Source organism: Neofelis nebulosa, chromosome 18, assembly GCF_028018385.1.
Source record: "Neofelis nebulosa isolate mNeoNeb1 chromosome 18, mNeoNeb1.pri, whole genome shotgun sequence".
In the NCBI taxonomy this organism is placed as follows: domain Eukaryota; kingdom Metazoa; phylum Chordata; class Mammalia; order Carnivora; family Felidae; genus Neofelis; species Neofelis nebulosa.
The window spans coordinates 810,401-837,150 of NC_080799.1; the positions used below are offsets into that span (position 1 = coordinate 810,401).

At 60.8% G+C, this 26,750-nt stretch overlaps 2 protein-coding genes across 2 annotated transcripts in view; one reads left to right on the plus strand and one right to left on the minus strand.

The window, feature by feature from the left end:
* Positions 1–26,750, minus strand: part of C18H7orf50 (chromosome 18 C7orf50 homolog) — a 110,580-nt gene that overhangs the window by 68,560 nt on the left and 15,270 nt on the right. The window lies entirely within an intron of this gene.
* On the plus strand, positions 28–4,157 carry GPER1 (G protein-coupled estrogen receptor 1). The gene is made up of 2 exons (XM_058711018.1): positions 28–471; positions 2,737–4,157. Exon 2 carries the CDS (start codon positions 3,063–3,065, stop codon positions 4,140–4,142), a length of 1,080 nt encoding a protein of 359 aa, XP_058567001.1. The 5' UTR covers positions 28–471; positions 2,737–3,062; the 3' UTR covers positions 4,143–4,157.

Genomic DNA, 26,750 nt, shown 5'->3' on the forward strand with positions numbered 1-26,750 from the left:
TTCAAACTTAAGAAAGTCGTATCAGCGGGTGAGGAAAAGCAGTTAAGTCTGGAAACTTCCATAAAAATGCATGGTGGGCCTGGGCTCACCGCCACGGCGTGGGCGAAAAGTAGCCGGCAAAAAAATGGTTAACGCCGGCCTCCTCGGGAGGGAGGCCGTCCAGCAGAGCACAATGGGCGGCCCTGGGAAGCCTATAAAGCCAGCGGTGCCTCCGAGAGTCCGCAGCAATGACGGGCGTTCTGGCCGGTCGGCCTCGTGCCCCAGGCAGGCGTCCCCTTGCAGGACCACCGCTCCGGCATTCTTCGACGGGGGGAAGCGAGGCCAGAATCCCCGCCACCCGAGGGAGAGTCTCGGCCGCACCTCCAGCCTGCCGGGAGTGCCCCCGCCGAGGCCGGCCGACAAGCCCTCCCAGGGACACGAGAAGGGCCTGCGCGGAGCCGGCCTGGGCCGGGGTGGCCGGCTGCATCGCAGGTGAGTCTCGGTCCCGGGTTCCCGGTTCTGCGTTCGGGTCGGTGCCGCGGTGGGAGTCCGCGGACCCGCCGTGCAGCCTCTTCCGTCACGGGAGGGGAGACCGCGGGCGGGCCCGGCTCAGTGGTCCCGCGTCAGGTGCGGCACGCTGTGGTCACAGCTGGACGCGGACGGGGGCACACAGGCCACCCTGCGGTGAGAGAGGCACCGAGGCTACAAAGCCTCTACTCCACACACGAACCCGCACCTGGCTCAGCCCCAGCGGGGCTGCGGGGCAGAGGCTTTTGCAAAGGTCCTTTCTGTAACGCGTGCCCAGCGCAGCAGTCCCCCGACTCCCCGGCGCTCTGTCGTTAGGTTGGTCAACCGAGGCCCTGCCTCCGGTTAGGACGTTAGCCAGTCAACGAAAACGCTTGCCCGGCGACACGGCCGGGTGGACCGGTGTTCCTTCACCAAGATACACACCCAGCTGGCCTGACAAAATGTGGTTTTAGTTTCCTTTTTTTTTTTTTTTTTAATTTTTTTTAATGTTTATTCATTTTTGAGACGGAGCATGAGCTGAGAAGGGGCGGGGGGGAGGGGGGGGGAGGGGGGGCGGGGAGACACAGAATCCCAAGCAGCCTCCAGGCTCCGAGCTGTCAGCCCAGAGCCCGACGCGGGGCTCAAACCCACGAACTGTGACATCGTGCCCAGAGCCGAAGTCGGACGCCCAACCAACTGAGCCCCTGGTTTTGGTTTTCTAGAGCTGGACAGGCAGTGGAAACCCGAACCGAAACGAGACCACAATGACACTCGCCTTTACACATCCACGGTCCACCTTCGCGAGGGCGGTGTCGGTAGCAAGCCCATGCTAGTTCCCGCGTCCCGTCATTACAGCACGGTGACAGTAAGAGTATCTGTCCAGGATCAGCGGGTTCACGTGCGTGGGAAAGGAGCAGAGGACTCACTTTAAAACTGCCCGCGCAGCCTATGCTGGCGACGGCGGGAAGCGCGCGCCGAGGGCCCCTCACTGTGTCTTCCTCTGAAGACGGCCCGAAGCGGCCCAGGTTTCCGAGCTCAGAGAGCCAAACAAGCGCTCTGCGTGCTCCTTAACAGACAAGTTAACGAGAGAGGCTTTAAACGCTAGACATTCATGAGGTCCCCGCTGGCGCTGTCTGCTACACACGACACAACACAGAGCACAGACGTCTCCACGCCCGCCGAGCAAAGCTTGCCGAACGCTTCTCGGTCACACTCTGACCTGAAGGCTGAGACTGGTCTTTCTCTGCTCTGCTTTTCGGGGTTTCCTTTGGAGCAAGACTCCTGAGCAGGGGTTCAGTGAGTGTCTGGTCTGGTTGGGCAACACTTCAAAAGTGATCCCCGACCGTCTCACAGGGTCAAACAAAAACCCTCGGAAGAAAGACAACGCAAGGCCGTTTTAACGCGCCAGGGCCGGCTTCCTCGGCCTCTGTGGGGGCCCCCGGCCCCGGGAGGCCGGGAGCACCCCCAGCGGTGGCGGCCCGGACACGGCCGCCGACAGCACTCCCCTCCCTTCCCCCCGACTCTCAGGCCGAGCCGGGTCGCGGTGGGCGGCCTCGGACACGAGACCTGTCGGCGGCTGAGGCTTTTTTAACGCAGTTTCTAGGTTACAGACATCACTGCAGAAACGTACTCGCTGTTTCAGATAGTTTATCGAAATGCTGAGTGAACACTATTTCCTAAACCAAGGACTGTTTTCGGTACTTCAGGTCATATCACGAAGAAAGTTCCATGTGGGGGCACCCGAGCGTGGGGAGCAGGAAAACCTAGATCTGTTTTCCGTCGCATCGTGAGAGGCTCTGCTCCAGTCTTCGCCAAGCACCCCGGGCCCGCCGTCTTCACAGACGCCGGGTTTTTCCCTTCCCATCTTGGTCCTCTTTCCAACAGCTGCCGAAATAAATTTGATTTCCGCTGCTGGCAGACAGTACTTTTCCTGAGAGTTCCAGACCCAACGGCCGCGTTCCTTCATGAGCCTGCTATTCGGCTATTTTTAAGAAAGGCGCCCACCGCGCATTAGCATGCCTCACCGCCCGGGCTCCGGTTCGGACTGAGCGGCCCGGGAGCCCTGGGGACAGAAAATGGGGCACTTTCTGCACTGACCTCCTCTCCCTCGGCTCACTGACAACCAAATCTCCGAGACGTCCCGCCCCACCCGTCCCCCCCGGGCCACCCGCCGCCACGGCGTCCGTCCTGGCGGAGAGCCGTGAGAGACTCGGGTCACAGACTCACCGCTCTTCCGTCTCTTTCTCTCAGGTGTGCGGGCGGTGAGCGCCACCCGGCGGGCCTGACCGCCGCGGCCGCCGCCCCCCAGGGGCCCAGGCGAGGCGCCGCCCGTGGCGTGGACATGGAGGGCCTTTTCCGGCTGCCCGGCTGCCCGCGGGACAGACCCGCGCCGCCTCCAGCGCTGCCCGGGAGGGGTTCGGAGTTTGCCAACGCCCGGCTCCCTTCACGGAGCATCGCCTGTCTTTCCGGAGACGGACTGACTGTGCGCGTCGGGCCTCTGTGAGCCGTGCGGCAGACCTGGACGGCTGTGCCCCCGGGGACGCGGGCGAGACACGCCCCCGGCGCCCGTCTCTGGCATGGAGACGCACGCGGCCGCTCACGGCGGCACCTCCCCGGCGCTCAACCTGTCCCGCCCGCTCCCCGGCAGCGTCCTGGCCAACCGGACGGGCGAGCTCTCCGAGCACCAGCAGTACGTGATCGGGCTTTTCCTGTCCTGCCTGTACACCATCTTCCTCTTCCCCATCGGCTTCGTGGGGAACATCCTGATACTGGTGGTGAACATCAGCTTCCGGGAGAAGATGAGCATCCCCGACTTGTACTTCATCAACCTGGCGGCGGCCGACCTCATCCTGGTGGCCGACTCCCTGATCGAGGTGTTCAACCTGGACGAGCAGTACTACGACATCGCCGCGCTGTGCACCTTCATGTCCCTCTTCCTGCAGATCAACATGTACGGCAGCGTCTTCTTCCTCACGTGGATGAGCTTCGACCGCTACCTCGCCCTGGCCAAGGCCGTGCGCTCCGGCCCGTTCCGCACCAAGCACCACGCCCGGCTGAGCTGCGGCCTCATCTGGATGGCCTCCGTCTCCGCCACGCTGGTGCCCTTCAGCGCGGTGCACCTGCAGCACACGGACGAGGTCTGCTTCTGCTTCGCGGACGTCAAGGAGATCCAGTGGCTCGAGGTCACCCTGGGCTTCGTCGTCCCCTTCGCCATCATCGGCCTGTGCTACTCGCTCATCGTCCGGGTCCTCGTCAAGGCTCACAGGCACCGAGGCCTGCGCCCCCGGAGGCAGAAGGCGCTCCGCATGATCTTCGCCGTGGTCCTCGTCTTCTTCATCTGCTGGCTGCCCGAGAACGTGTTCATCAGCGTTCACCTGCTGCAGCGCACGCAGCCCGGAGCCGCTCCCTGCCGGCAGTCCCTCCGCCACGCCTACCCCCTGGCCGGCCACATCGTCAACCTCGCGGCTTTCTCCAACAGCTGCCTGAACCCCCTCATCTACGGCCTCCTGGGGGAGACCTTCAGGGACAAACTGAGGCTGTACATCGAGCAGAAAACCAGCGTGTCGGCCCTGAACCGCCTCTGCCACGCCGCCCTGAAGGCAGTCGTGCCGGAGAGCGCCGATCAGTCGGACGGGAAGTTCAGCAGCGCGGTGTAGGGCCGGCGGAGCCGGGCCGGCCCCGCGGCAAGGCGGAGGGAGGGCTGGGCCGCACGCCACGGCCCGAGCCCGGTCGGAACGTGCCGGACCGTCCGCGCCCCAGCTGCGGGCACACCTAGGCTCCGAGGAGCCCTCGCCGCCAGCCACCTTGACCCTGGGCCGTGCGCACAGCACCGGGGCTCCCCACCCCCGCTCACGGCGGCAGCTCGGGGCGCCGGCGGCCGGGCACGGGGACCAGCGTGGGCTCACGCTCCGCTCCGCACCCGCTGCGTCCCGTAGCAGAAGACGTTCCTCACGCCGGCCAACGGAAGCAGAGAGGAGGGGACGCCCTGGAGGAAATCCCTCAGTTTTGAGGTCGGTCTGCCATAATTCTGCCATCCTCGGGAAGAATGAAGTCCGGACAGAACACACTGAGCAGATCTGACTTGGACGCTGTGGTCCGTTCTCCACGTCTGTGGCACGTGGCTTCCTCGTGGTACGCACAAGTGTGCTCGGGCGAGACAGGAACGGAGAAGCCCTTCTCCCGGCAGCCCGCTCAGAACAGCCGCCCGCCGTCGCCGGCTAAGTGACCCTGAGCACCCGAGCTGCCTCTGCCGGAAGGTTCTTCTCCAACCAGAGCCGCCGCTGCCGTCCGGGTCGCCGGCCCACCGCTGCCCGTTTACGGTGTTACCTGCACCCACGCCACCATGGACCGAGACCGCGAGGGGCAGGTCGGGGGGGGGGGGTGGGGGGGGGCGGTGGAGCCAGCGTGCGCGGTACAAAGCTGGCCTCTGGGAACCATGGCGGGGGCGAAGATGAAGGGAGCGTAAACTGTTCGCCCTAAAATGTAGCAGAGAAAACCTCGCGACCGCCAGGAACGGTGAGGCTTTGTCAATAAAACACAGTCCCATGCCGATTCTCAGGGCTCCGGGTTGTTCCCCGTGGATGGGGGGTGGGGGGCGGGGGGCGGGGGGCGGGGGTGGGCTGGGGCCCCGGCAGCGCAGTCGGTCTTTCCCCACGAGGAAAACACACACCTGGGGCTCGCCGCCCATCCTCCCTCACGAGGTCGGCATCAACGTCTGGTCACCCGCACGCACCCGGTGTCTCTAAGATGTCAGACGCTGCCGCACAACCTCCAGGGGCCAAAGTGAGCTTCACTGCAGACGGACCACATGCCCTGGCTCTTCCAGAAGGTTCTGTACTGTCCGCATCAGGCGTGGAGTCTGTAGTAGCTCAGGGTGCTCCTGAGGCGGCTCGGTGGGGGTGGCTTCCCGTCCTCTGACACGGGCCAGCCCGGGGACCCCATCCTCTAATGCGCACAAGCTACGGCCCCTGCCTTCCGACGTGGCTGAGGCCAGAGGGCCCCGTCCATTCATGCTGCCTGGAGAGCCGTGGCCTCCAATGCGGGCTATGTCTGGGGACCCCCGGCCTCCAGTGAGGGCTAAGCCAGGATCAAAGTGAACCCTACTCCTCCCGCCCCACATACTCCACTCAGGGGACCGCCTCCCCAGAAAAGCGGGGCCCTCAAGGACCTGCACACAGGCAAGGCTTCCCGAAGGAGAGGTGAGACAGTGTTTAGGTAACAGGAAAATGAGCCATCTGTAGTTTAAATGGCTTTTATGGGTGCAAATCACCAAGAGAGAGAGTATCCGTCCCAAGTAAATATTTTCAGTGACCAACTGTGACCTCGCAGAAATGCCGTCTCCAGCACCGAAGTCCCACTTAAGACTCACTTTCTAAATAAACATCCCAAATGCAGGACAGGAAGACCGACCGACAGCTGGGGACGGTTCCCACGAACTAGCAGGTCAGGCGTGTGGAACACCACCGTGGGGATGCCGCATGAGCCGGCCCGCGGCGCTGTCCCAGGACACCCACCCTACGGCCACGGTGAGGGTGAGCCGGCGATCTAGATGCCGGAGTAACTTCCAGGGAAGAGTCCGCCCTCCGCCCTGTGCCTCCCCAGAACCCGCAAAAGCCACAAGTCCGCAAAGGGCACAGACATGCCGTTGACACACCTCGTCCTCTAAGAGCCGGGAGGGGGTCTAGGATGCCTTCCCTCCCGCGTCCTCAGAGCTCTCTGTGAACAGCTTCTCGGGGGGGCTTTGCCCCCGCCCAGGGCCCAGCTGGGGCAGAAGGCACTGCGCAAGCCCCTGGCCTTCATTCCCTGCTCGTCACCAAGTCCCCCCCTTTGGCCCCAGTGCTGACGACTCCCAGTTGCAGAGCCAAGGCACAGACGGGTGCCCCAGCCTGGAGCGCCTGAGACGTGCAAGGGGCTCATCAAATGTGCCCCGTTCCCAGCGTGACGAGCGGTGAGGGACAGGTGCTTGACGGAGTGCAGGGCTGGGAGACCCATGCTGTCTGGCCGTGGTTCTCGAGGACGGGTGGGGAGACGGACGACACACTGGGGAATAAGGCCAGGCCTCGTCTCCGATCCTGCCCAAAAACCCACGAGGTACACACTGCCCCCGTTACCCAGAGTCCTGAACCGCTCAAAATCTTCAAGGGTAACGACGTAGCCAGGAACCGACGCCCAGCCCCGGTCTCCAAAACCCACATCCCTTCCTCTACGGCACCCGAGGATCAAGAGGTCAGTCAAAGTCACAGGCTCGACCCTGTCCAGATGGGATGTTCTGGGCAGGAAGGAGCAGAAGGGAGATCCCTTCCAAAGACCTCTGGGCAGGAACCGTGTCTGAGCAAAGCCCCAAAGCATCGGTCAGAGGGGCCTCCATGAGGGCCTCCGTCCTCGTGGCAGACACCCTGTGAAAGCTGGGAGAGGCTGGCCCAGCGCCCGGAAGCCAACTCTTGCTCCCGAACGGCCCCTCAACAGGCCTTTTGCGCTGGCGCGTGACCGAGGCACAGGTCCAACGGGGTCAGGCACAGCTCCTACCTCTAACCTCTGGAAGCTGAGGGTCCACTGGATAGTCACTGGAAGCAGCCTGCAAGGTAGAGGTCCCGACTTCACAAGAAGGAACGCTTACTGCGCCGGAGGCCAGGCAGGCGGCCTCCGGAGCCTCTTTTGAGCCGGTGCCAGGGACACAGTGCAGAGACGGCAAAGCCAGGCAGGCTCTGTGCGCAGGCTACCCGGCCCCTTCGAGCACAGCCCCTTTGAAAAGCATTTGCCCGGGAGCAGAGGCTGATTTAATTACTTTGTCAGGAACGCTGCTGCCGCAAGATAAAATCAAGGCGTGGGATTGCTTTGTTGTTTCCTGGTAACCCAGCTCTCCCGGCTACTCAGGCCCTGCAACCCCAGCAAGAGCTCGCAAGGGCCGAGCTGGGAGCCCGCGCTGGCACCGAGTGCGATTTCCTAATTCTCTTGGTGCTTAATAACTGACCCTTGATCATGACCGTGACGCTTCCCAGACCCCACATCCCCTTGGAGGGGTGGAGGCACCATTACAGCGTCACCGGCGTGTGTCCCCTCGTCTTCCGATGCGGCGTGGCCGAAGCTATCCTGAAACTTCCACACGTGTTATGGGTCGCGCGTGTTCGCCAGTGAACCCAGAGTGGTTCTCGGGTGGGCAGTGGGAGGTGCAACGCGGAAGGGAGAAGGGGCAGCAAGAAGGGCCTGAGGGTGATGGAACCGCGGGCGGCCAGTGAACCCCGAGATCTCTGAACTGAGAACACGTGCAGGAGGGCACACGGGACCGCGTGGGCGCGTGGGCGGGCATGTCACACGCACCCCGGCCCCACCTGCTCAAAGGGGCCAGAAAGGGCCTGAGCGGCTGGGGGCCCACCGACACCCAAGCCCTCCCCCCAGGAGAAGCCAGGCTCCCCAGGTGAACAGCCGACCCGGCCAGAACAGGGAGGTACGGAGTAAGCTTTGCCACGTGGTTTCCTGCCAGAAGGAAGAAAAGCTTCAAGAAAACAGCAAAGTCACAGCAAAAGGCCACGGGGACCTACCCGGACGGTTCTCACTGGCCGGATCCGGCACACCGTGAGCACCAAGACGATTATAAACTACCGAAAGACAAGGACCCGTGCGCCCGCTGCGGCAACGGGCCCGAGTGCACGCACTGTACGTAAGATGAGCACGGAATGAACCTGGCGCGGGCGCACACAGGGGCGGGCGAGTGAGCGGAGGGCGCCTGCAGGCTGCTGACCGTCCCGGCGAAGCCGTGCCTCGTGAGAATCCGCAGGGCGGGCCAAACCCAGGACACCCGACGGGAGCAGGACGTCCGGCCGCTTTCGTGTGGGGGCAGGGGCACCACACAGCAGAGCCGGGACGGCCCTCACCTGAGCGTCGACGAGGAGCCCACGGGAGCAGGGGAGTCCAGATGCGGACTCTGAATAGGGCACAACGTCTCCGTGTCCTCAGCTGGCACCGTGACCTCGATGCGGTCAGGAGCAAACGAGATCCAAAACGGGACCGGGGCATCCATCCCAAATGTCAGGCCAGAGACGGAGGGGCACCCTTCGCGAGCGTCACGGACACCTGCGAATGGGAACGGTGGAGCCGCCCGGGGTCCCGGAAGCTGCCTTCTGCCGGGACCCGTCCTTGCACACCGCCTCGCCGCGGTGGGAAACGGGTTATCTGGCGTACCTCTCGGTACGCGGCAAGTTAGAAAGAGAGGAACGGAACCGCAGTAACAAGTAAAGCCCAATTTAGGCCCCAGGGGACGCTGCCCAGGCCGGGCGTCAGTCTCCTGGGTGGACTCTCGGGCCGACGGCCATCTCTTCCGCCACGTACCGCGCTGGGGCACCTTCACGGGGCGAGGGCCTCGGGTCCCTGGTCCCTAGCCAACGGGCTGTCCTTACCCACGTCTGAAACACGTACGTCCTGTTTGTGACACCGAGGCTCGGAGTCGGGTGACGAGTCTGAGCGCCCAGGACCCCGCTCCCCTCCGCACCCCGCTCGTCACCCGAGCCGGGAAGAGAGGCTGTGCTTCCTCACACGAAGGATCGGCGGGCCGCCTTTCCAGAGCCCATCACTGAGGCCCGGCCGCGGAGCCCGTGAGCACTCCGCCTCCCGGCTTCTGGCAGGGGTGGTGGCGAGGATGGGGGAGGTCAGTCAGCCCAGTGAACACCCCGAACTGGAAGGGAGGCAGGGAGGAGGGCGGGCGGTGTCATCGGTAAGACGCCCGCCAGGTCCCGGCCTCTCCCTGACTCCCGGTGACCGACGCCCCCCCTCCACCCCCTCCCGGACGACCCACGGCCCACGCTGCCAGTAAGCCCTCTGGAGCCACGGGCCCGGCCGCTCTCTGACTCCCAGGGGAGGGGGGTGGCCCCGTCTGGGACAGCAGGACAGCGGCGGGGGCACCCGCCCAGGCCTCACAGACACACACAACACGGGCTTTCCACCCCCACCCCCACCTCGGTGGCGGCACACAGGCTGGCTGTGGGCGACTTAATCTGGGTCTTGCCATTGTCCAGGGGGTGGGGGCTCTCATGCGGGAACAAGGGTTTTAAAAGCCAAAGGAACACAAAACAAAAGTGCAGCAGATCTGTGATTCCAGGCCTTTCTCCCAGGGTGGAATCAATCTAAAACTTATCACAAGAAATCAGCTGTAGGGAGTCCTGGAAAGATGCCAGTTATTCTCAGAAAAGGCGACGCCCCCCGGTCTCTCCCAGGGGGCTGGTCCTGCCCAGCACGAACACCCACTGACAGCAGGTCCCTTGAAGGACAGCACCATGGCGGGCAGCACCCTGGATACTTCCCCCTCCTCCTGCCCCTGCCCGGACGGCTACTACCCCTGGCCCCACCCCAGAAGGAGGGGGTCGTGTGAGACCCCACGGCCCCTACGACGGGGCTCTGCAGGCAGCACTTGCTATGTGGAGGGAAGACGGAGGGCGGCTCTCAAGGCACAGGAGGGTCCTCGGCCCCCCAGGAGACACAGCGAACCCTGGCGGCCGACAGGAAGGGGGGTACACGTCACTTGTGGGAGACACAGCCCCGTCCAGGACACCTGCCTGCAGCAAGCGAAGTAGCCTTTTCCTTTGTTGACTAAAACATGTAAATCACTCCAAAAGGAAGAAAACCAGAGCAGGCCGCTGCAGAGTCCCAGCTCCTCTGAGGAGGAGCGACAGGGCCGAAGGCTCTTGCCCTCGAGGTCACCGCACAGAACTGCCCCAGAGTGCCCGCCGTAAGTCCCCCCGGGGCGCGAGAACCTGGTCCCAGGGCAACGCCCGCAGCAACCTGCCCCTGACAACGTGGACGTGGCTAGACCTGGCGACACACGTAGTGTCCTGTACCTTGAAAACACGGGAAACCTGAAGGTGCGGAGGACGCCCAGACCGGTTTCCGGAAGAAAGCAGGAAACAGGCGAGGGGGACGATGGCACGCAAAAGTCACCGATGTCCTGAGGGCACCTGTCCTGCCCTCTGAGGGCGCCCCCACGTCCTGCAGTGAGCCGAGGCCCCAAAGGGCCGCGCTAGTAATCCCCCTCGACACGCCGGCGCCCTGCGCCCCCGCGTCACCTTCACCCACCCCCCCGAGTGCACGCACATGCATGCGCGTGCACAGACACGCACACACGCGAGCGCACACTATGCCGACAGCAGGTAGTGAACAGGCGCCCTGGGTACTGAGGAGCGCCACGCTCCCTGCCACAGGGGGACGGAGGGACCCGTCTGAGCCTGGGGCCCGGCGAGCCAGCCTCGGGCAGAGGCACCCCAGACACCCCGCGGGAGCCAGGGAGCCAGGGAGCCAGGGAGGCTTCCGGGACGACGCGGCCCTCCCAGGCATCAGAAACACCCGTTGAGGGTTTGTCAACAGCAGTGACAGCAGCAGCGACGCAAGTGTAACAACGAGAGACGCGCCAGACGCAGGAGCCGGCGCGGACTTCGCACCGGAACACCCAAGGCCGCTCCCGACACACCTGCCCCACAACTGCACAAACTGCCCCACCAACGAGTCACAGGCAAGAGCTACTCTGAGTAGCACCGCAGCTTATTAAGGAAAGCGAATCCACAGGTTAAAAGCCCCCGAAACGGAACTCTCCAGGCCCAGAGGGTTCCACTACAGAACTTGACCAACGTTAAAAGAAGAGCCGACACGAAATACCCCGATTCAAAACCAGGCAAAGACTGTACAAAAAACCCCATAGATCAGTGTTCCTCGTGAACCTAGATACACATGTCCTTGAGATATCGGCAACAGAATTCGGCAGCATGTAAACATGACTATCTACCGTGACCGCGGGGGGAGGGCTCGTCCCAGGGATGCAAGGCTGCTTCGACATTCAAGTGTCAGTCAGGATCATATACTGTACTCAACAGGCTAACAAGGAAAAATCAAGTGATCGTAACAGCTGGTGCAGAAAAAGCACCTGACGAAATCCAACATCCATTCATGATAAAAACTGGAGAAAAGCAGGAATAGGGGACAGTTTCCTCGACTTGGTACCGAACATCTACTCCGTGTGGAAGACGGCAGAGGTAAGCTGGGCCCACAGGTCCGGATCTGGGTGTGGCCTCCGTCCGAAATTACCAACCAACAGCGGCACTCGGAACAGCCCCAAGGGAGGCCACGAGGCAGAGCAGGAAGGGTGAAGGCCCTGGGCCAGGACGTGGCCAGGCTCAGGCTACATTCCCAAGTCGCTGGGACTCGCGGATGGGCCGGGAGACAGAGCAGCACCAACAGACAAGCACAAGCATGAAGGGACGCACGCCGTGGGTTCCCCTGGTGAGTCCAACTCGCAGAGACACAGAGTAGACGATGGGCCAGGGGAGGGGTCTGTGTGTAACAGGGACAGAGTCTCAGTGTGGGGAGATGGAATGTTCTGGAGACGGACGGTGCGGACGGCTGCACAGCTGCATGAATGTGCTCAGTAACCCCGAGGCGCGCACTGAAAAGTGGCTAAGACGGTCAATTCTACGTTGTGTGTATTTTACCACAATAAGAAGGAATAAATACAAGCATCGTGCCTGAGCGGCGGAGCAGCGGTGTTCCCACTGCCCACCGGGAGAAGGCCGAGCGAACAGCTCTGGGAGAGTCCGAAACTCAAGCGGGACAGGAGGGTGAAGGGACCTGAGGCCCGCGCGGTCTGCGTGGGAGGCCCCTTCCAGAGCAGTGGCACCTGCGTCCAGGAGGCCAGCGCGGACAGAGTGTGGGCGGCGGACGGCCAAACGGCAGGCCCCGGGCCTTCCAGCACAGAGGGGCGTGCGCTTACCGAAAGGCCTCGAATCTGGGTCCCTACGGTCTTCGCCTTTTATTCTGAGTCTATTTTCCCTCTGAGTACAAAGTCATCAAAATATTAAAAGCCCACAGTGAGATGCTCATCACACGAAGAATATTACTACAAGCCTGACAGACTAGGCACTGCCGAAAAAGGGCTCATCGTGAGCTCTCACCCGCTGCTGTGCAAATGTCCGCGGGCCGCACTTTTGAGAAGACAGTGGGGCTGCAGCAGGCTGCTTCTAAAATGGTCCCCACGGTCCCCGCCTCCCAACATCCACACCCACGTGTGGGGGCCGGACCTCGTGACAAGCTTCTAACAAAGAGAACATAACAAAAGCGAGGGGAAACCGCCTCCGAGACGGGCCGCAAAAGATGATGACGTCCCCTCTCGTGCCCTCCCTTTCTCTCTCCCTGTGACAGAGCCAGGTGCCATCCTGTGAGCTCCCCACGGAGAGGCCCCCACGGCAAGGCGCTAGGCCAACAGCCGGCAAGGAAGTGACGCCCTCAGTGCACCCGCCAGCGAGGACGAATCCTTCAACAGCTGCGGAGGGAGGCAGGATGCAGATTCCCGCCTCCCTTTGGGCCTTCGGGTGAGACCACACCCCACCTGCGGCCTGAGAGAGTCGAGTCTGAAGACCCACGTGAGCTCCGCCCAGACCCACGTCCACACACACCTAGTTATTTTAAGCCACTAAGTGTCGTAATTTATTACGTGGTAACAGACAATAACGTAGAGGTTTATCTAGTGGAGATGAAGAGCCACGGACCCCGAGACCCTGCAACTCCACGAGTAGGTCCACGGCCCCCGAGAAACGTGTACACGCCCGGGACGGGACACAGGTCAAAGAATTCATCACAGCGTTGTCTGCAACAACCAAAATTGGAATAATGAGCAAACCGTGGTATATCCACACACAGAGAAAAATGAACGGTCTAGAGCCATACGCTGCTGTACAGATAATGCATACAAATAAAGTTTGGCTGAAAAAGTAAAATACCAAAAACTCGCGTCATACAACTGCACCCACACACAGCTCGAATACGAGCAAAACCAAACTGTGTAACAGGCTGCACACCTGAGAAGCACAGCTCTGGGGAAAAGCAAGGAGGTGATGACGGTAAGGGCCTAAGGTGATGATTTCTGGAGCTGGGTGTGGCTTCCGCTAAGCCGTAGCACTTTTCTCTGGCAGGTTTTACAACAAGAAGGGAAGGGGGAGGAGGAACGGGAGGGAAGGAGGCCCACCAGAGCTCTGGCTGTCTGCAGGAGGAAATAAAATGCCCAGCCGCCCCGCTTCAAACCAGAGGCTCGAGCAAGAACTTAGTACCAACGGTCCTCCCGTTTCCCAGATTAACACGGTCCTCCTTCTTCAAGCAAAGGAGTCTCGCAAACCCCACCCCACGGTCCAGGCACCGGTTTTTAAAAGTCAAGGCTAAGCTCACACCGGACGTGGATAACACAAATCACAGAACTAGAAACTTTAGTCGGGAGGAAAGACATCTCCCCTAAAGGGCAGACCTGAGAAGGGAGAGGAGGTATACGTGCGCGGGGGTGGACAGGGCGGAACGGGCTGGGGGGAGCCGGGAGGAGAGGGAGAAACACACCGCCTCCGTCTGCGCCCTGATATTACCGCTTCCCTGTATTTCCTGGCTCCCCGCTGGGGTCACCGGGCGCTGCCCCCACAATCCCCAGGACGTGCAAGGGTCCGGCCTGTCCTCCAACAGCCACCCCATCAAGCTTACATCAGTTCGTCCCCCCACAGACGCCTACGACGTTTCTGGCTTCGTGCTCACGGGCAGCCCCACAGGTGCACAGCTGCGCCCTGAAACCTCTTCGGTACAGTTGAGTCTGCCGGTAATGAACACAAACACTGAGAAAAAAGTTACGACTGTATTTGCCACAAATAATTTATCCCGAGGAAAGGACCTGCCTGCCGGAGAGAGCTCCATTCCCTTCTCCCTGGCCCGGAGGCTGGGGTGGCAGCGGGCCCGCTCCAGGACGGGCACCCTGAGCGCGTCTGTCCCCAGACCCCGTGCACCCGCGGGGCTCCTGGGTCAAGGTAAGCCACATACTAGTCAAGAGAATGCCCTGCTCGGACATGGGGACTCCAGGTCTGCATTCTGAGAGTACAATTCCCCTTGCTTTGCTTGTTTTTCTTGAAGAAAGTTCTGTTTTCTTTTTAAAACCAAAGTTCCGTGAGGTTATGTGAACCCAGGGCAGTTCTAATTTTCGGATCGCTTGTTTGCACAAACTGCCAACGTGGGGGTTGAGGGTGTTTGTTTTGAGGAGGATGTGGGGGCCACAGGAAAGACAGAAAATATCACAGGTTTGAATTCCTTTCTTACAAAACACATACAACAGGGAAACTCGGTTTACGTGCTCGGGAACATCTCCACCCTGCGCTCCGAGTTACAAATTCATGACCCGTGTCAGATGGGCTGGCGGCAACCGTGCGTCCAGGGCCGGCGTCTGGGCCCAGCTGACGCCCAGGGGGCGCAGAGCTGCCTCGAGACACCTGCTTTCCCCACGGGGCCGGGACGGGCTGCAGCTCGGAGAACGGAGAACACGGGCCGCCCTGGAGGCTGGGGCACAGGAGGCGCAGCCCCAGGCTCTCTGGCCGGGAGCACCGCTCAGCCGAGGTGGCACGGGACCCACACTCGCGCTTGGGAGTGGCCGCAAAGTGCCAGGGCGCTCTGGGACGATAGAGCCTCACGCACACACACGCACCCTCACACAACTTGCGCGCACACTCACTCGTGCTCGGAAACACTGCCCGTGCATCACCCACGTCTTGGCTGACCTGGGTCCCCCAGGCCTGCCCTCTGGGAGCACTCCACCCAATCCACCAGGCGGTGAGACGCCTCCATCCTGAAAAGGGCAGCAGAGGCCACAGGCCGCTGGGAGAGGCACTCAAGTGGCCTCTCTGGTCCTCAGGAATGGCACTCTGCTAACCTCATTCAAAACGGCTTACGGTCACAGAGGGGCCACACGACCGAGTCTGTACTTCACAAGCAACCTCCAGTCGGCCACTCAGGGCAATGACAACATCCCACTGGGCCAGGAGGAAGACGTCACCCTCCGGGGAGACACCCCCCGTCTGCACCCCAACACATGAGGACAGAAGGCCAGCCGCCAGGTGCTATTGATACTCACTAGGATGACATTTTCTCACACGAACGTGGCCGCCATGGAATGCCTGAGGCTGAGAAGGCCATCGTCACATAACGGCACACGGCGCCCTTTGTGTTCCCAAAGTTCAGCCATACCGTCAGACGCCAGCTCAAGAGGCCCGACCTCCTGGTAGGAGATCGAGACGGAAGAGATCCCGACCCCATTTTCACACGTTACTTGATTAAAAGAACAAGTCACAGCGGCACGTACTGAGTGCTGACCACAGCCCAGGGCCGCGCCACACGTCTCCCGTGCGCGGTCTCAGGTCCCCTGCCTGCCACGAGCCGGGTCTGCGGCCACCCTGACTTCTCAGGTGTGATGCTGGAGCACAGAGGAGTCAGGTCAAGGGGAAGGGAAGTGGGAGGCTTCTGCGGGTTCTGATGCCGCAGCCAGACTCTACTTACCGGGTTTTATAGCGATAATGTGAACAGAACGCTAAGTCACCAAACTGCCCTCAGCAAATGCAGAGGTTTGCGCAAATCCGCTTCTGGGCCACCTAGGCAAACATCAACCCCACGCATCCCAAAGGGATGCGCGTGACCACAGTGTCACTCGTTCCAACGAGCACAGGAGCAACGGCCACGTCTTAAGCACTTACCCGTGGCAGGAACCGCGTCAGCCATTCGATCTGTTACCTCACGCACCCTTGTGGCTGCCTGTGCGCTACCCGCGTGCGATCCCCATTGGACGTACCATCAGGGAGAAGCCGGGTGCCGAGGTCACGCCGCGTGCCGCTGCCCTGCCGAAACCCAGGTCACCCAACAAGCCCGCGGCACTAAGTGCTGCCCGCAGGCCTCCCCTCGGAACTTGACGACGAGGCGGTCCCGCCCGTGACAGACTCCCCCAGTGCCCACGTTTCCCTTCCTGCCGTTGGGAACACAGCCCCCGGTTTTGACCGGGTTCCCGGCTGCCCAGGCGGGGGTGACGGTCAATGCCTCGCGTGCAGCCAGACGGGCCGATGACCCGGGTGGGGCCAGCAGGGCGTGAGCGGAAGGCACGCAGCGTCCCAGCCATCTCTGTGAAGATGAAGCCACGGACCCTCGCTCCGACCGTCCCTTGCCCCGGAACTAAAACACTGGTGCAGAGTGAGCCACCGCTGAGCCCACAGCAGGGACAGCACCCCAGGGGGAGGCAGAGCAGTAAGGCGAAGGGGGCCCGGGTTCCCGGCTACTCACCCCTGGCCTGTGGAATAAACTTCTAGTCTACTTAAGGTACCGGATCTCAGGCTCTCTGTGCTTCAGGCGTTGGCCTATACCCTGATACAGGTGTGTAAACCTCACACTTCCTTAGATCCCACTTTTTGGTTCCTTTCCAACACAGTCGCCAAGCCCATCTTGCACGCCAAGCCCCGTGCCCCGCCTGCGGTATTCCCGGTGGCGGCCCCTGGACAGTCATCCCAGCCTGATGTTCAGCAGCCACACGCTTCCGACCTGCCGCCGAACCACGACCTGGTACCCAGGCCAGGGGGCTTCGGGTGGCGGCTGTGTGGAGTCCAAGAGAGCGTGTGGGGCCCTGGGGCCAACAGAGGCTTGGGGGAAGTACGGATGGCATCGTCCAGACCAACCTGATGGGTCGGTGAGAGCCCAGACTTCGACCTCCACTTTCATTCTCAACCTTGAAAGATACGACCTATGAGCACAAAGTGAGCTACTCAGCAGCCGGGGAGTCCGACACCCGCACCTGCTTCCCTGGCCTGTTGGGGCTGACTGCCGTTCGGTCTCCTCCAGGTTTGTAAACGCACATTCCCGACAGGGGACCGTGCAGCCTGGCCGGAAGAAGGCCATCGTATGCCACGAAAACTCACCAAGAGAACGGCAAGTTTCACTAGACACTGTTACACTGTTTACGCTCCTCGCAGCAGGAGACGTGAGCTCTGTGCCTGGGAAAACCATCTTCAAAGCGGCGACTGTTTTCCCAGCTGTGAATACTCCATCCTGGGAAATCTTTTCATACCATTACAAAAATAATTTTGAAAAGATTGAACAAATATTCAGGCTAATCTGCCCATTCTGGTATCTCAGACCCGAAATGGGAGAGCTTTCTCGCGCACGTTGTCTGATCAGCCAGCAATTAATATTCCTTATAAACGTTAGCGAATGTTATAATGAAATAAGCTTTCCTTAAATAAATGTGGTGTCCACTCGACTGAAAACAACAAATTTAGTGGCTTCCTCTGAACAGCCAGGAAGTGGCGATAATTCCAGCAGGAGGAGGGCAAGGCAGGAAGCATGTTGTTTTATTACTATGCGTGACCTTACAGAAGAGTGGCTCTGGTGAAGGAAGCGGCCTGGCGGCCCTGGGCAGAACCACCTGGGAAGGCGCGCACATACGTCACCAGTCGGCTCCTGGCACCTCTGGGGCAGAATTTCCCAGTAGCTTTAAAACACCCACGCGCGCCAGGGCCAAGAGCTCTCGAGACCACAGGACACCCCCTCTAAAGCGAAGAGGGAAGAAAAACAAAAAAACAAGCCACCGAAGCAGAGACTCACTCGGGAGGCCAGGTTCCGGGCGGGCTCTGCTTTCCGAGGCAGGAGGGGGGAGAGTCTGGGCTGGGGCTCCCAGGGCTGCGGTGGAACAGGGGGTGACGACGCCGGGCATGAAGGAGAGCAGGGGATGGAGTGGAGCCACCCAAACCGGGGGACGGGGCGAGGGGGGGCGGGGGGGCCCGGTGGAGGGCGGTTCAGTCTCCAAAATGGCAGTGACGGTCGGATCCTGGCTCGGTTCACAGACCCGCGTGATGAAGTGAAGTGTGCCCGCCTGCCTGAAAGCTAAGCACGTCTGTAAAAATACAGACGTGCTCACGCACCAGACATTTCTCTCGGCTTTTCCACGTCTTCTGCACTTCTCACCATGGCTGTGCTCTACACGCCTGGCGTGGGGTGGGGGCTCTGTCTTCAAACACGAAGAACGCTACTGGAGGCGTAAGTCGAGCGACACACGAAGAGCTCACGTGCGAGAGACGCATGCCCAGACGGGCATCCCAGGAACCGAAAGGACACGCAAAACGGAACGCGCTGACGTCAGCAGCCGGAGGGGGCCTCCTCCGTTAACTTTCTTTTTTCATTGTTTGCAGGCCACTTTAGTCGACAGGCGAAGCATTTCCAGGGCACCCAGCATGCGCGACTTATCCGAAAGCAGCTCTTTTCTCGTCTCGGTGTTCTTGGACGCCGGTCGGCACGACCGCCTTGTGCCGGGACGGCGAAGGTCCGCAGGCCCCCCGGCACGATGCGTGGCCACACGGCGCACGCAGCAGGCTGCTCACACACAGATGCGGGCGCCCCCGAATCGCTCTCGGCAAAGACAGGCGAGCGGGTTCCTCCCCCGCCTCCCAGGTGTGCCTGGGCGCCGTGGACAATCCAGGCCACGACCAGGATGAAGGCCCGAGAAAGGGAGCCAGGTCAAGAAACGTGTGCGCCCGGCAGTCCGCTAGACGGTGTCCCCGCTGGGACCCCAGGCTGCGCGGCAGCGTCTTGTGGGGGAAAAGTTACCAAGATTTGACTCATTTCTCATCTTTCTCCCCGGCCAAGCTCTCCCCTGAAAGAGCACTGCTGGTTCACGATCTGTAGACACCGGAAAACTCCCAGAAACCACTCCTGCCATCCGACGTCGCTCCCGGTGAAGCACACCTCCCACGTCAGCTTCAGGCCACGACCTCAGGCCTCCCATTTGCCAGGACTTGGGGCGACGGCCTGGGAAGCGGCCGTCTGGGCCCCGGACCCTGCTCCTTCCCGCCAGCCAGCCCCGCCCTGCCTGTCGCCCCCCCCACCCGCCCGGGCTGCCGTGCTGGGCACCAGCGGGAGTTAGGGACCAGACGTGCCCCTGCAACACGCATGCCAGGTCACCTTCAAACCCTGCCCTTGGCCGCCGTCCCTCCCCTCCCTCCGCACTCCTGAGGAGCAGCGCCACGGGGACCCCGCCGGGCCCCGCCCCCGCCGCCCCGCACTCTGCACACCCGGTCGGGTGCTCGCCTCTCTCGGCCCGCTCGGCCCGCTGAGCCTGCTGTTGGGCTCCACGCCGACGCCTCTGCCTTTGCTGTCTCAGTCAGATTCCGCTTCAGCTTCCCGTTTGTTCCCAGGCTGGGGGAGACGGGACAGAATGCTGACTCTCCCTCCCTTCATCCCCCCAAAACCGCAAACCCATTTAGCCTCGCCCAGGTGCCCTGCCTCGTGTTTCTTGTGAATTCCGTCCCCCGTCCTGCCGGCGGACTGTCACCACGGTTCCCTCCTCCCGTGGTCCCGTGGACCGGGCTGTTCCACCGTGGAAGTCTTCAGGAGGGCCGTTCTCCGTGGGAGGCCCCGGGGGTCGGTTCTGCACTGATCTCTGCCGGAGGTCCGAACAAGTCTCCCGGTGAACTTCTTGGCTGGGGGCTCCCAGGTCGCGGGTCACTGAAATTCTGGGTCTGGCCCCCACGCACGCCGTGGGTTTGGGATTCTGATTCTCCATCACGGGCCCTTTCTTCGTCCACCCTGCCTGCCTGCTCTATCTGCCCAATGGGTAGGATTTTCCAATTCACGGCTCTTGGCTTCGGGGCCGGAGTCCGGCTCCCCCACTGCACGTGAGGGGGCGGGCCACCTCGCGTGGCCGTGCCACTGTTAGAACACGAGCCCGGTTCCGATGGCTCTGGGCCCACCGGCTCCAGTTTCGCTCACCAGTCTGGCCTCGAGCTTCTGTATCTCTCACTCGTGGCTCGCTTTCAGCTACGCCGTATGGTTCTGCCGTCACGCTTCTTCCACACGCTCACGCGTCTGAAGCGGGACAGGGCGTTTCTCACGTCAGCCAGTCCACCAGACTGGCAAGGGCTCTACGCACGTGCGTTACCTAAAATTTCACGACAGGCTGACAACCTGACGGGCTCCAGGTCACCTATGGCACAGAGCCCTTTTCTGGTGACTCCCACACGGCTACCGAGCCAAGCTCACTCTCCTAGGGGTCACGGCCCCCATGCCACCTGACCCCCAGGTCACCATGCAGCCGACGGCCTCCCTTGAGCACAGTGAGCTCTCGGGCATGACAACCGGCAGCAGTTAACTAATGTGCCACGGTGGTTCTGGGGGCGGTGTCAGAGCCTGGACCAGGGCTGAGGGCCACGGCCTTTCCCCCAACCAGGCCCTAACTTGGCTCTGGCTTCTGGGCTCCCGTCTGCAGTGACGTCTCAGGGTCCGGCACTTAACCGGGTGCACAGCCGGCAAAGACTCCTTTCTGTCCACCGGGCAACCTCTTCCCTCCTCACCTTTGTCTGAGGGGACCCGACCACATGCACCCACTCCCCACAGAGAATGACTCAGGCCCCGGCACCGCATGGTGCGGGAGCCACACCCGAGCCCATCCCATGGGGCTGACGGACTGTAGGCGGGCAACAACACAGTGCGGCCCAGCCAGGGCCATAGGGCTGCCAGGCGCTCCTAGACAACAGGAGACAGGCTCAGTGGGGCCAAGTACTTGGTCTGGGGGGGGACTTCACCCACGGGGGCGCGTGCTGATAACCCCCGGGCAACCGCTCTCAGCTTCCCCGGGATCTGCCTTTGGAGACACTAGACGTAGAAGGACCCACGTCACCAGTGAAAGCTAAACCCGGCCGTCAAAACCCAGGGCCTCCCCCAGCCAAGGGGGCAGAGCCGGTCCAAGTATGGCAGAGGCTGAGAAGCCAGCCCTCGAATGGGAGGCCCCTGGCTTTCTGAGGCAGCCGGCGATGCCTCGCTGCTCGACCCTCGTCTTTCTCTAACGGCTGGAGAAACGGAACCCCGAGGGGGCACGGGACAAGATGGGGCGTGGGGAGGCAGCGAGGCCTTCTCCGGGGAGGCCGGTGCAGGGCCGAGGCGGCAGGAAGCTCCTGCAGGCTGGGAGAGGCGGAGGGGTTGTCTGCTTAGGGCAAAAGCCATAAACAAGAGTGACTTGACTGGAAAACTATCTGACACGTAAAAGATAGATGAGAGGGGGATCCTGGGTGCCTCAGTTGGTTAAGCACCTGACTCGATTTCGGCTCGGATCATGATCTCATGGTTTGTGAGATGAGCCCCATGTCGGGCTCTGTGCTGTCAGTGTGCAGCCTGCTTGGGATTCTCGATCGCCCTCTCTCCCTGGCTCTCTTTCTTAAAAAAAAAAAAAACAAAACGATGAAGAACCCTTAGCACGAGCAGTGTTTTCAAATCAATACAGAGAAGGTCAACTTTGCAAACAGACCTGGTAAAAAATCTAGAAGCTGCAAAAGCAAATGACCAACATGTACGTGGAGAATGACCGTTTGCGGTCGTGATCAAAGAAGCTGAAATGAAAGCAACCACGAGCTACCCTCTTCTTGGTCGTACCAGAAAACACGGAAACCCTAGTACCAGAGCCGATGTGGGTACTCTCATATATGTTAAATAGAGTACACCCACCGGGAAAACATGGAGAACATGTCCACGACGTTCACCGCGAGGTTATCAGCCTGATTCCTTCCATGTGCTTTTGTCTAGTTTCTCCTTCTTTTTCACATTGGCCACGTATAACTCAGGAAAAACAACAAACGTTGCTTTTTTAAAATTCCACTTTGCCGAGTTGCTCTCTGCTGAGCACAAGGAGGCAAAGTTACAAACATCTCCCGGGCTGACGGCCGCAGCAGTGAGGGCATTAGCTATGGCCGGTGGACGGCGGGGCTGGCGCGGGCGGGGGGGTGGGGCGGGGAGCCTGTTTTCTCTGGCCCAGAATGACAATTGCCAGGTCTCCACGGCAACAGGGAAGCTGATCAGCTTCTAGGTTTTCTGCAATTTTCCAGATGCGACAAGTGATTGGAGAAACCGTGTCTCCACCGTGGAGACCGTGGGGCACACCGAGGCCGGCCTAACAGACCGCGGACCCGTGCCAGCCAACTCTGAGCGCTGCCCAGGAAGACCACCCCTCTCGAAAAGCCCCTGGAGAAAAAGGATGTCGCACGCGGGCAGGGCAGACAAGGGCACATCACAGCTGGGCCCGCCAGGGCGGCGCCACCACGAGGCCGGGGCAATATGCCAATACCAGCCCACGGCGGTTTCCAAGCCAGGAGCACATGTCGCCAATCCCCCCGAGCGGCAAGTTAATTCCCAGGGAGCTTCCGGCTGTCCTCTTTGAAATGTGAGCACGGACATCAGAACGACTGAAATAACGAACAGAAACACCGAACGCTGGTGAGCGTGCTGAGGAGCTCACCTCGCGCACGGTGACGGCGGGAGCAGAAGGGAGGAGAGCCGCGCGTTCGGGACGCCTGGTGGGGCCTCAAAAAACGTGCCTCACCAGCCGGCCCGGCCCGCAGCCATGCTCCGGGCGTCTCCCCAGAGAAGCGAGCGCTGCTGCTCGTGGGTGTTCACAGAAGCTTCACCCCTAAAAGCCACGATCTGGAAACGACCCAAATGTCCTTCACTCAGTGGGTGAGTGGTTAGAACGGTAGGGCCCAAGGGAGCCGTGCAGCGACAGAGCACTTCTAAGCCTTGACCGCGCTGGCGGCTACAGCGATCCAAGCTGTGACAGAACTGCACTCAGACGCAGGCACACGCACGGGTGCACGCACACACACACACACACAAGCCAGCAGTCGAGCACACGCAGGAATGCACACACGGGAGCGCACCCGCAAGCACGAGCACGGACGCTCGGCAGTGGCTGGGAGAAGGCCCGTCCCGTCGCGTGGAGAAGGTCCCATGGTATCATCAGAGGTTGCTAAGGGACCGCCTGCCTCCAGGGGACACAGAGCGGGTGGAATGGGCCCAGAGCACTAGAAGGGCCTCACAGGGCACCACTTCCAGCCCTCTCCTGGAGGAAGCCTCCCAGCGTGACCCCTAAACGTCCACCCTGTGTCGGCTGGACTTGCCCAAGGACAGATGGCTGACCTTCTCAGGGACCGCCCCATCGAGGCCAACATCTACCTCCCTGTGCTTTCGGCCCCTGTTCCCCGGGTGTGACAGAGAGCAGGAGGGAGCGTGCGTGCACGGTACAGGCAGCGTCGGGGACTCGTCGCGCAACGAGCCGCACCACCCTGAGGTCAGCCCCTTAAAACGGGCCTCAGGCCCCCGGGCCCCCAACCGTCCCGTGGCGGTTGAGCAGGGGAGAACCCAGATGCCCCCTAGCACACCCGCAGAAGGTTTTGTCCTCTGCGTCACCAGCAGCCTCTGGAACCCTCCGGCGAGCTTCCTCGTGCGGTTTCCAGTCACGGCTTCCGTGCTCCGCGGATGTGTATCCGCTTCTCCAGCAAGCTGCAGCCAGCTCAGGCAGCGGCCTCCACATCCGCACAGGACAGAGGAGCCACTCAGGTGGCCAAAGGGCCCCACGCTTGCACCCTAGACCGTCGGGGCTTGCGTCCAGAAGAGAACACGAGTGCCCGCGCTCAGGAAGTGGCACGTTAGGACCACTCTCTCGGCGGTCCAACTTCCCGTCTACATAGATACTAATTTTATATTTCAAACCGAACGTCCTCCTGCCGGTCACAGATGCCGTATTGTTTTCCTAATTAGCCCTCCGTGTGGCGGTGTCCACGGCAACCTTTCCCCCGCAGCAATGACACAGGGCCGTCATCGGTCCCCGGGACAAACCCAGAGGCCTGCCAAGCCTCCCAGGGCCCCACATACGGGCCATCCTTTACCCAAAGTACAATCCCCGGGCTTCCTTTCATACCGTGGAGACCCAGGAACTTGGGGCAGGAAGACCCCTGTCAGGAAGCACTGCTCCAGAGGCCAGCGCCGGCGGGCTGGACGCCTCGCAGCAGGGGGATGCGCGCTCTGGGCCGAGTCCCCTGTGACCGCCTATCGGGGTAAATACACTGCATTTGCACGTGGCCGTTTCTTTACGTGCCGTCTGTGTGCTTCTGCCCCACACGGGCAGCCTGAGCAGCGACAGAGACCACACGGCCCACAGCGCTGGCCCGAAAGGAGAGATCTGCCAAGCCCCGATCTGCCTCAGACCCACTCTCTGACCGGGGGGGGGGTGGGTGGGGGGGGGGGAAGCATGGCGACCAAAAACACTGACCGAGAGACCAAAAAACGACCACTTTCATAAAGCATCAAAGAACTGACGAAATGGCATCTGCAGACCCAAACCGAGCGGTACCCGGAAGCTAGTCCCCAGAGACATCGCAGGACACGGGGGCCGCTCTGTCCCGAGGCCACCCGCCGGTGCCCAGAAGTCAGGGGCTTCGGCTCTGGCCGCCTCCCGGGCTGAGGGGACGGGCTCGGAGGCCAGGGCCGGCCCCCCCCCCCCCCCCGGCGAGGTGGAGAGCCCAGCGGCAGGGAGCCATCCGGGCATCCTCAGCCTCTCCACCGTTCCGGAGCGCCCTTCTGCCGGAGAGCCCCGCACGGCCTCCGCGCGGGCCTCGTGTGCTTGGCGCGTGGGAGTGCGCTCCGCGTGAGTGCTGTGAGTCTGCGATGCGCGAGTGTGCTCTGTAAGTGGTCTGCACGCGCGAGTGTGCTCTGTGCGTGTGAACGTATAAAATGGCGTCCTCCACCAGCCGCGGAGTGTGAAAGCTAAGATTCCGGTGAAGAACTTCCAAGTCTGTTTTGTTTTGTTTTGTTTTTTTTAATGAAGCAGGTTCCACGCCCAACGTGCACCTGAACTCAGGACCCTGACTGAGGTCAAGAGTCGCACACTCTGGGCCAGCCGGGTGCTCCTAAAGTCTCTGGTTTCTTGAGACATTCTCAACTTTTGAGAGAAGTAAGAGCTAAAAAGATGTGTCTTGGGGCGCCTGGGTGGCGCAGTCGGTTAAGCGTCCGACTTCAGCCAGGTCACGATCTCGCGGTCCGTGAGTTCGAGCCCCGCGTCAGGCTCTGGGCTGATGGCTCCGAGCCTGGAGCCTGTTTCCGATTCTGTGTCTCCCTCTCTCTCTGCCCCTCCCCCGTTCATGCTCTGTCTCTCTCTGTCCAAAAATAAATTAAAAAAAAAAAAAAAAAAAAAAAAAAAGTTGAAAAAAAAAAAAAAAGATGTGTCTGGTTTTATAATAGACCTTTATTGATTTCTTAAGGGGGAGAGTCTACTTCTGGGGGGGGGGGCAGGGGGAATGAGATTGTTTTTTTGGGTTTTTTTTTGAGAGACAGCACAAGTGGGGGAGGGGCAGAGAGAGAGAGAGAGAGAGAGAGAGAGAGGATCTGAAGCGGGCTCTGAACGACAGCAGCGAGCCCAACGTGGGGCTCAAACTCGACAACCGTGAGATCATGACCTAAGCCAAAGTCGGATGCTCAACCGATTAGGCCACCCAGGCGCCCCTGAGAGATTGTTTTTAATCATGTACAGATGTTAAATTTCACCCAGTGCTCCGCACGCATGTACTGGGATGAAAACAGCCACAGACACAGGTCCTTTCTGTTTTTATGGAAACACCCAAGCCGAGATCCGGCCTGTGCCAGGTTGCCCTCTGGTGCCAATCCAATCGCCGTTCGCCTCTTAATGCAAATGGGAGGAAATCGGTGAGAGACACTCCCTACTTCCAAGGTCACAACTCGTCCATCATTGGGTTTTCTCACGTTCTGTGTGATTTTTCCACCCCAACAGCTACTGCTGGCTGTAAACCCAGACGCTAAGCGACACGGTGACTTAACCAAGGCTCTGTCTCAAACATGTACAATCTGACACACCTGCTGTTGTTTTACTACAAGTTATATGTGAAAAAAGCCCAGTGCAGGTAACTACAAAGAGGAGGCCATCATCCTAAACCTGTCTAAACTCTACCCCAACCCCGATAATAAAAAAAAAAAGAAAAAATCACCTTGCCTGATTCACCTTCCTTTATAAAACTGAAGAATTCTTGCCGCAAATTATTAGAATTGGTTGAAAAAAATACATAACCATGAACGCTCCTATAACCTACTATATATGAAAACACCTAAGTTAATTCAACGTTAAAATAAAACTTCTTCCCACAGCAACACAAAAACCAGTTTTTAATACCTACTTGCTCAACAAGTTCATGTCCCAGTTGATCCCCATGAGCTGCTGCTGGGTTTGACTGGTTACAGAACAGTTAGGTGAAGGCTCACCACGCAGAGTGTGAGGACATAGTGGGTAGAAGAAAACGAAAAGCTTGGCCAGGCCAGAAAGGTCAATTTCTGAAAGGAAGGTGGGACAGACAGCCTCTGCCCGGACGGAGAAGAGGGCATACCGCGTGGCCGGGCGGAGACGGTCAGAGCGGGCCCAGGAGGCCCGGGGAGTGTCCGCTGCGGGGGCCCAGACTCCATTCCTGAGTTGTAGTTTGTGTATTTTGATATCGTGTGACAGGGAAAGACAGACCGATGGGATCTGCCCTGTGCTTGCCACAGGGACCCTGCCCAGGTCATTTGCTCCTGGCCAGACACACAAATCTCCTAGGAGAGAAGCATGATCGTCTGAATGACATAAAAACAACCTC

Excerpts from the sequence above, each read along its gene's own strand:
- GPER1 (XM_058711018.1), top strand. The coding sequence starts at position 3,063 with ATGGAGACGCACGCGGCCGCTCACGGCGGCACCTCCCCGGCGCTCAAC.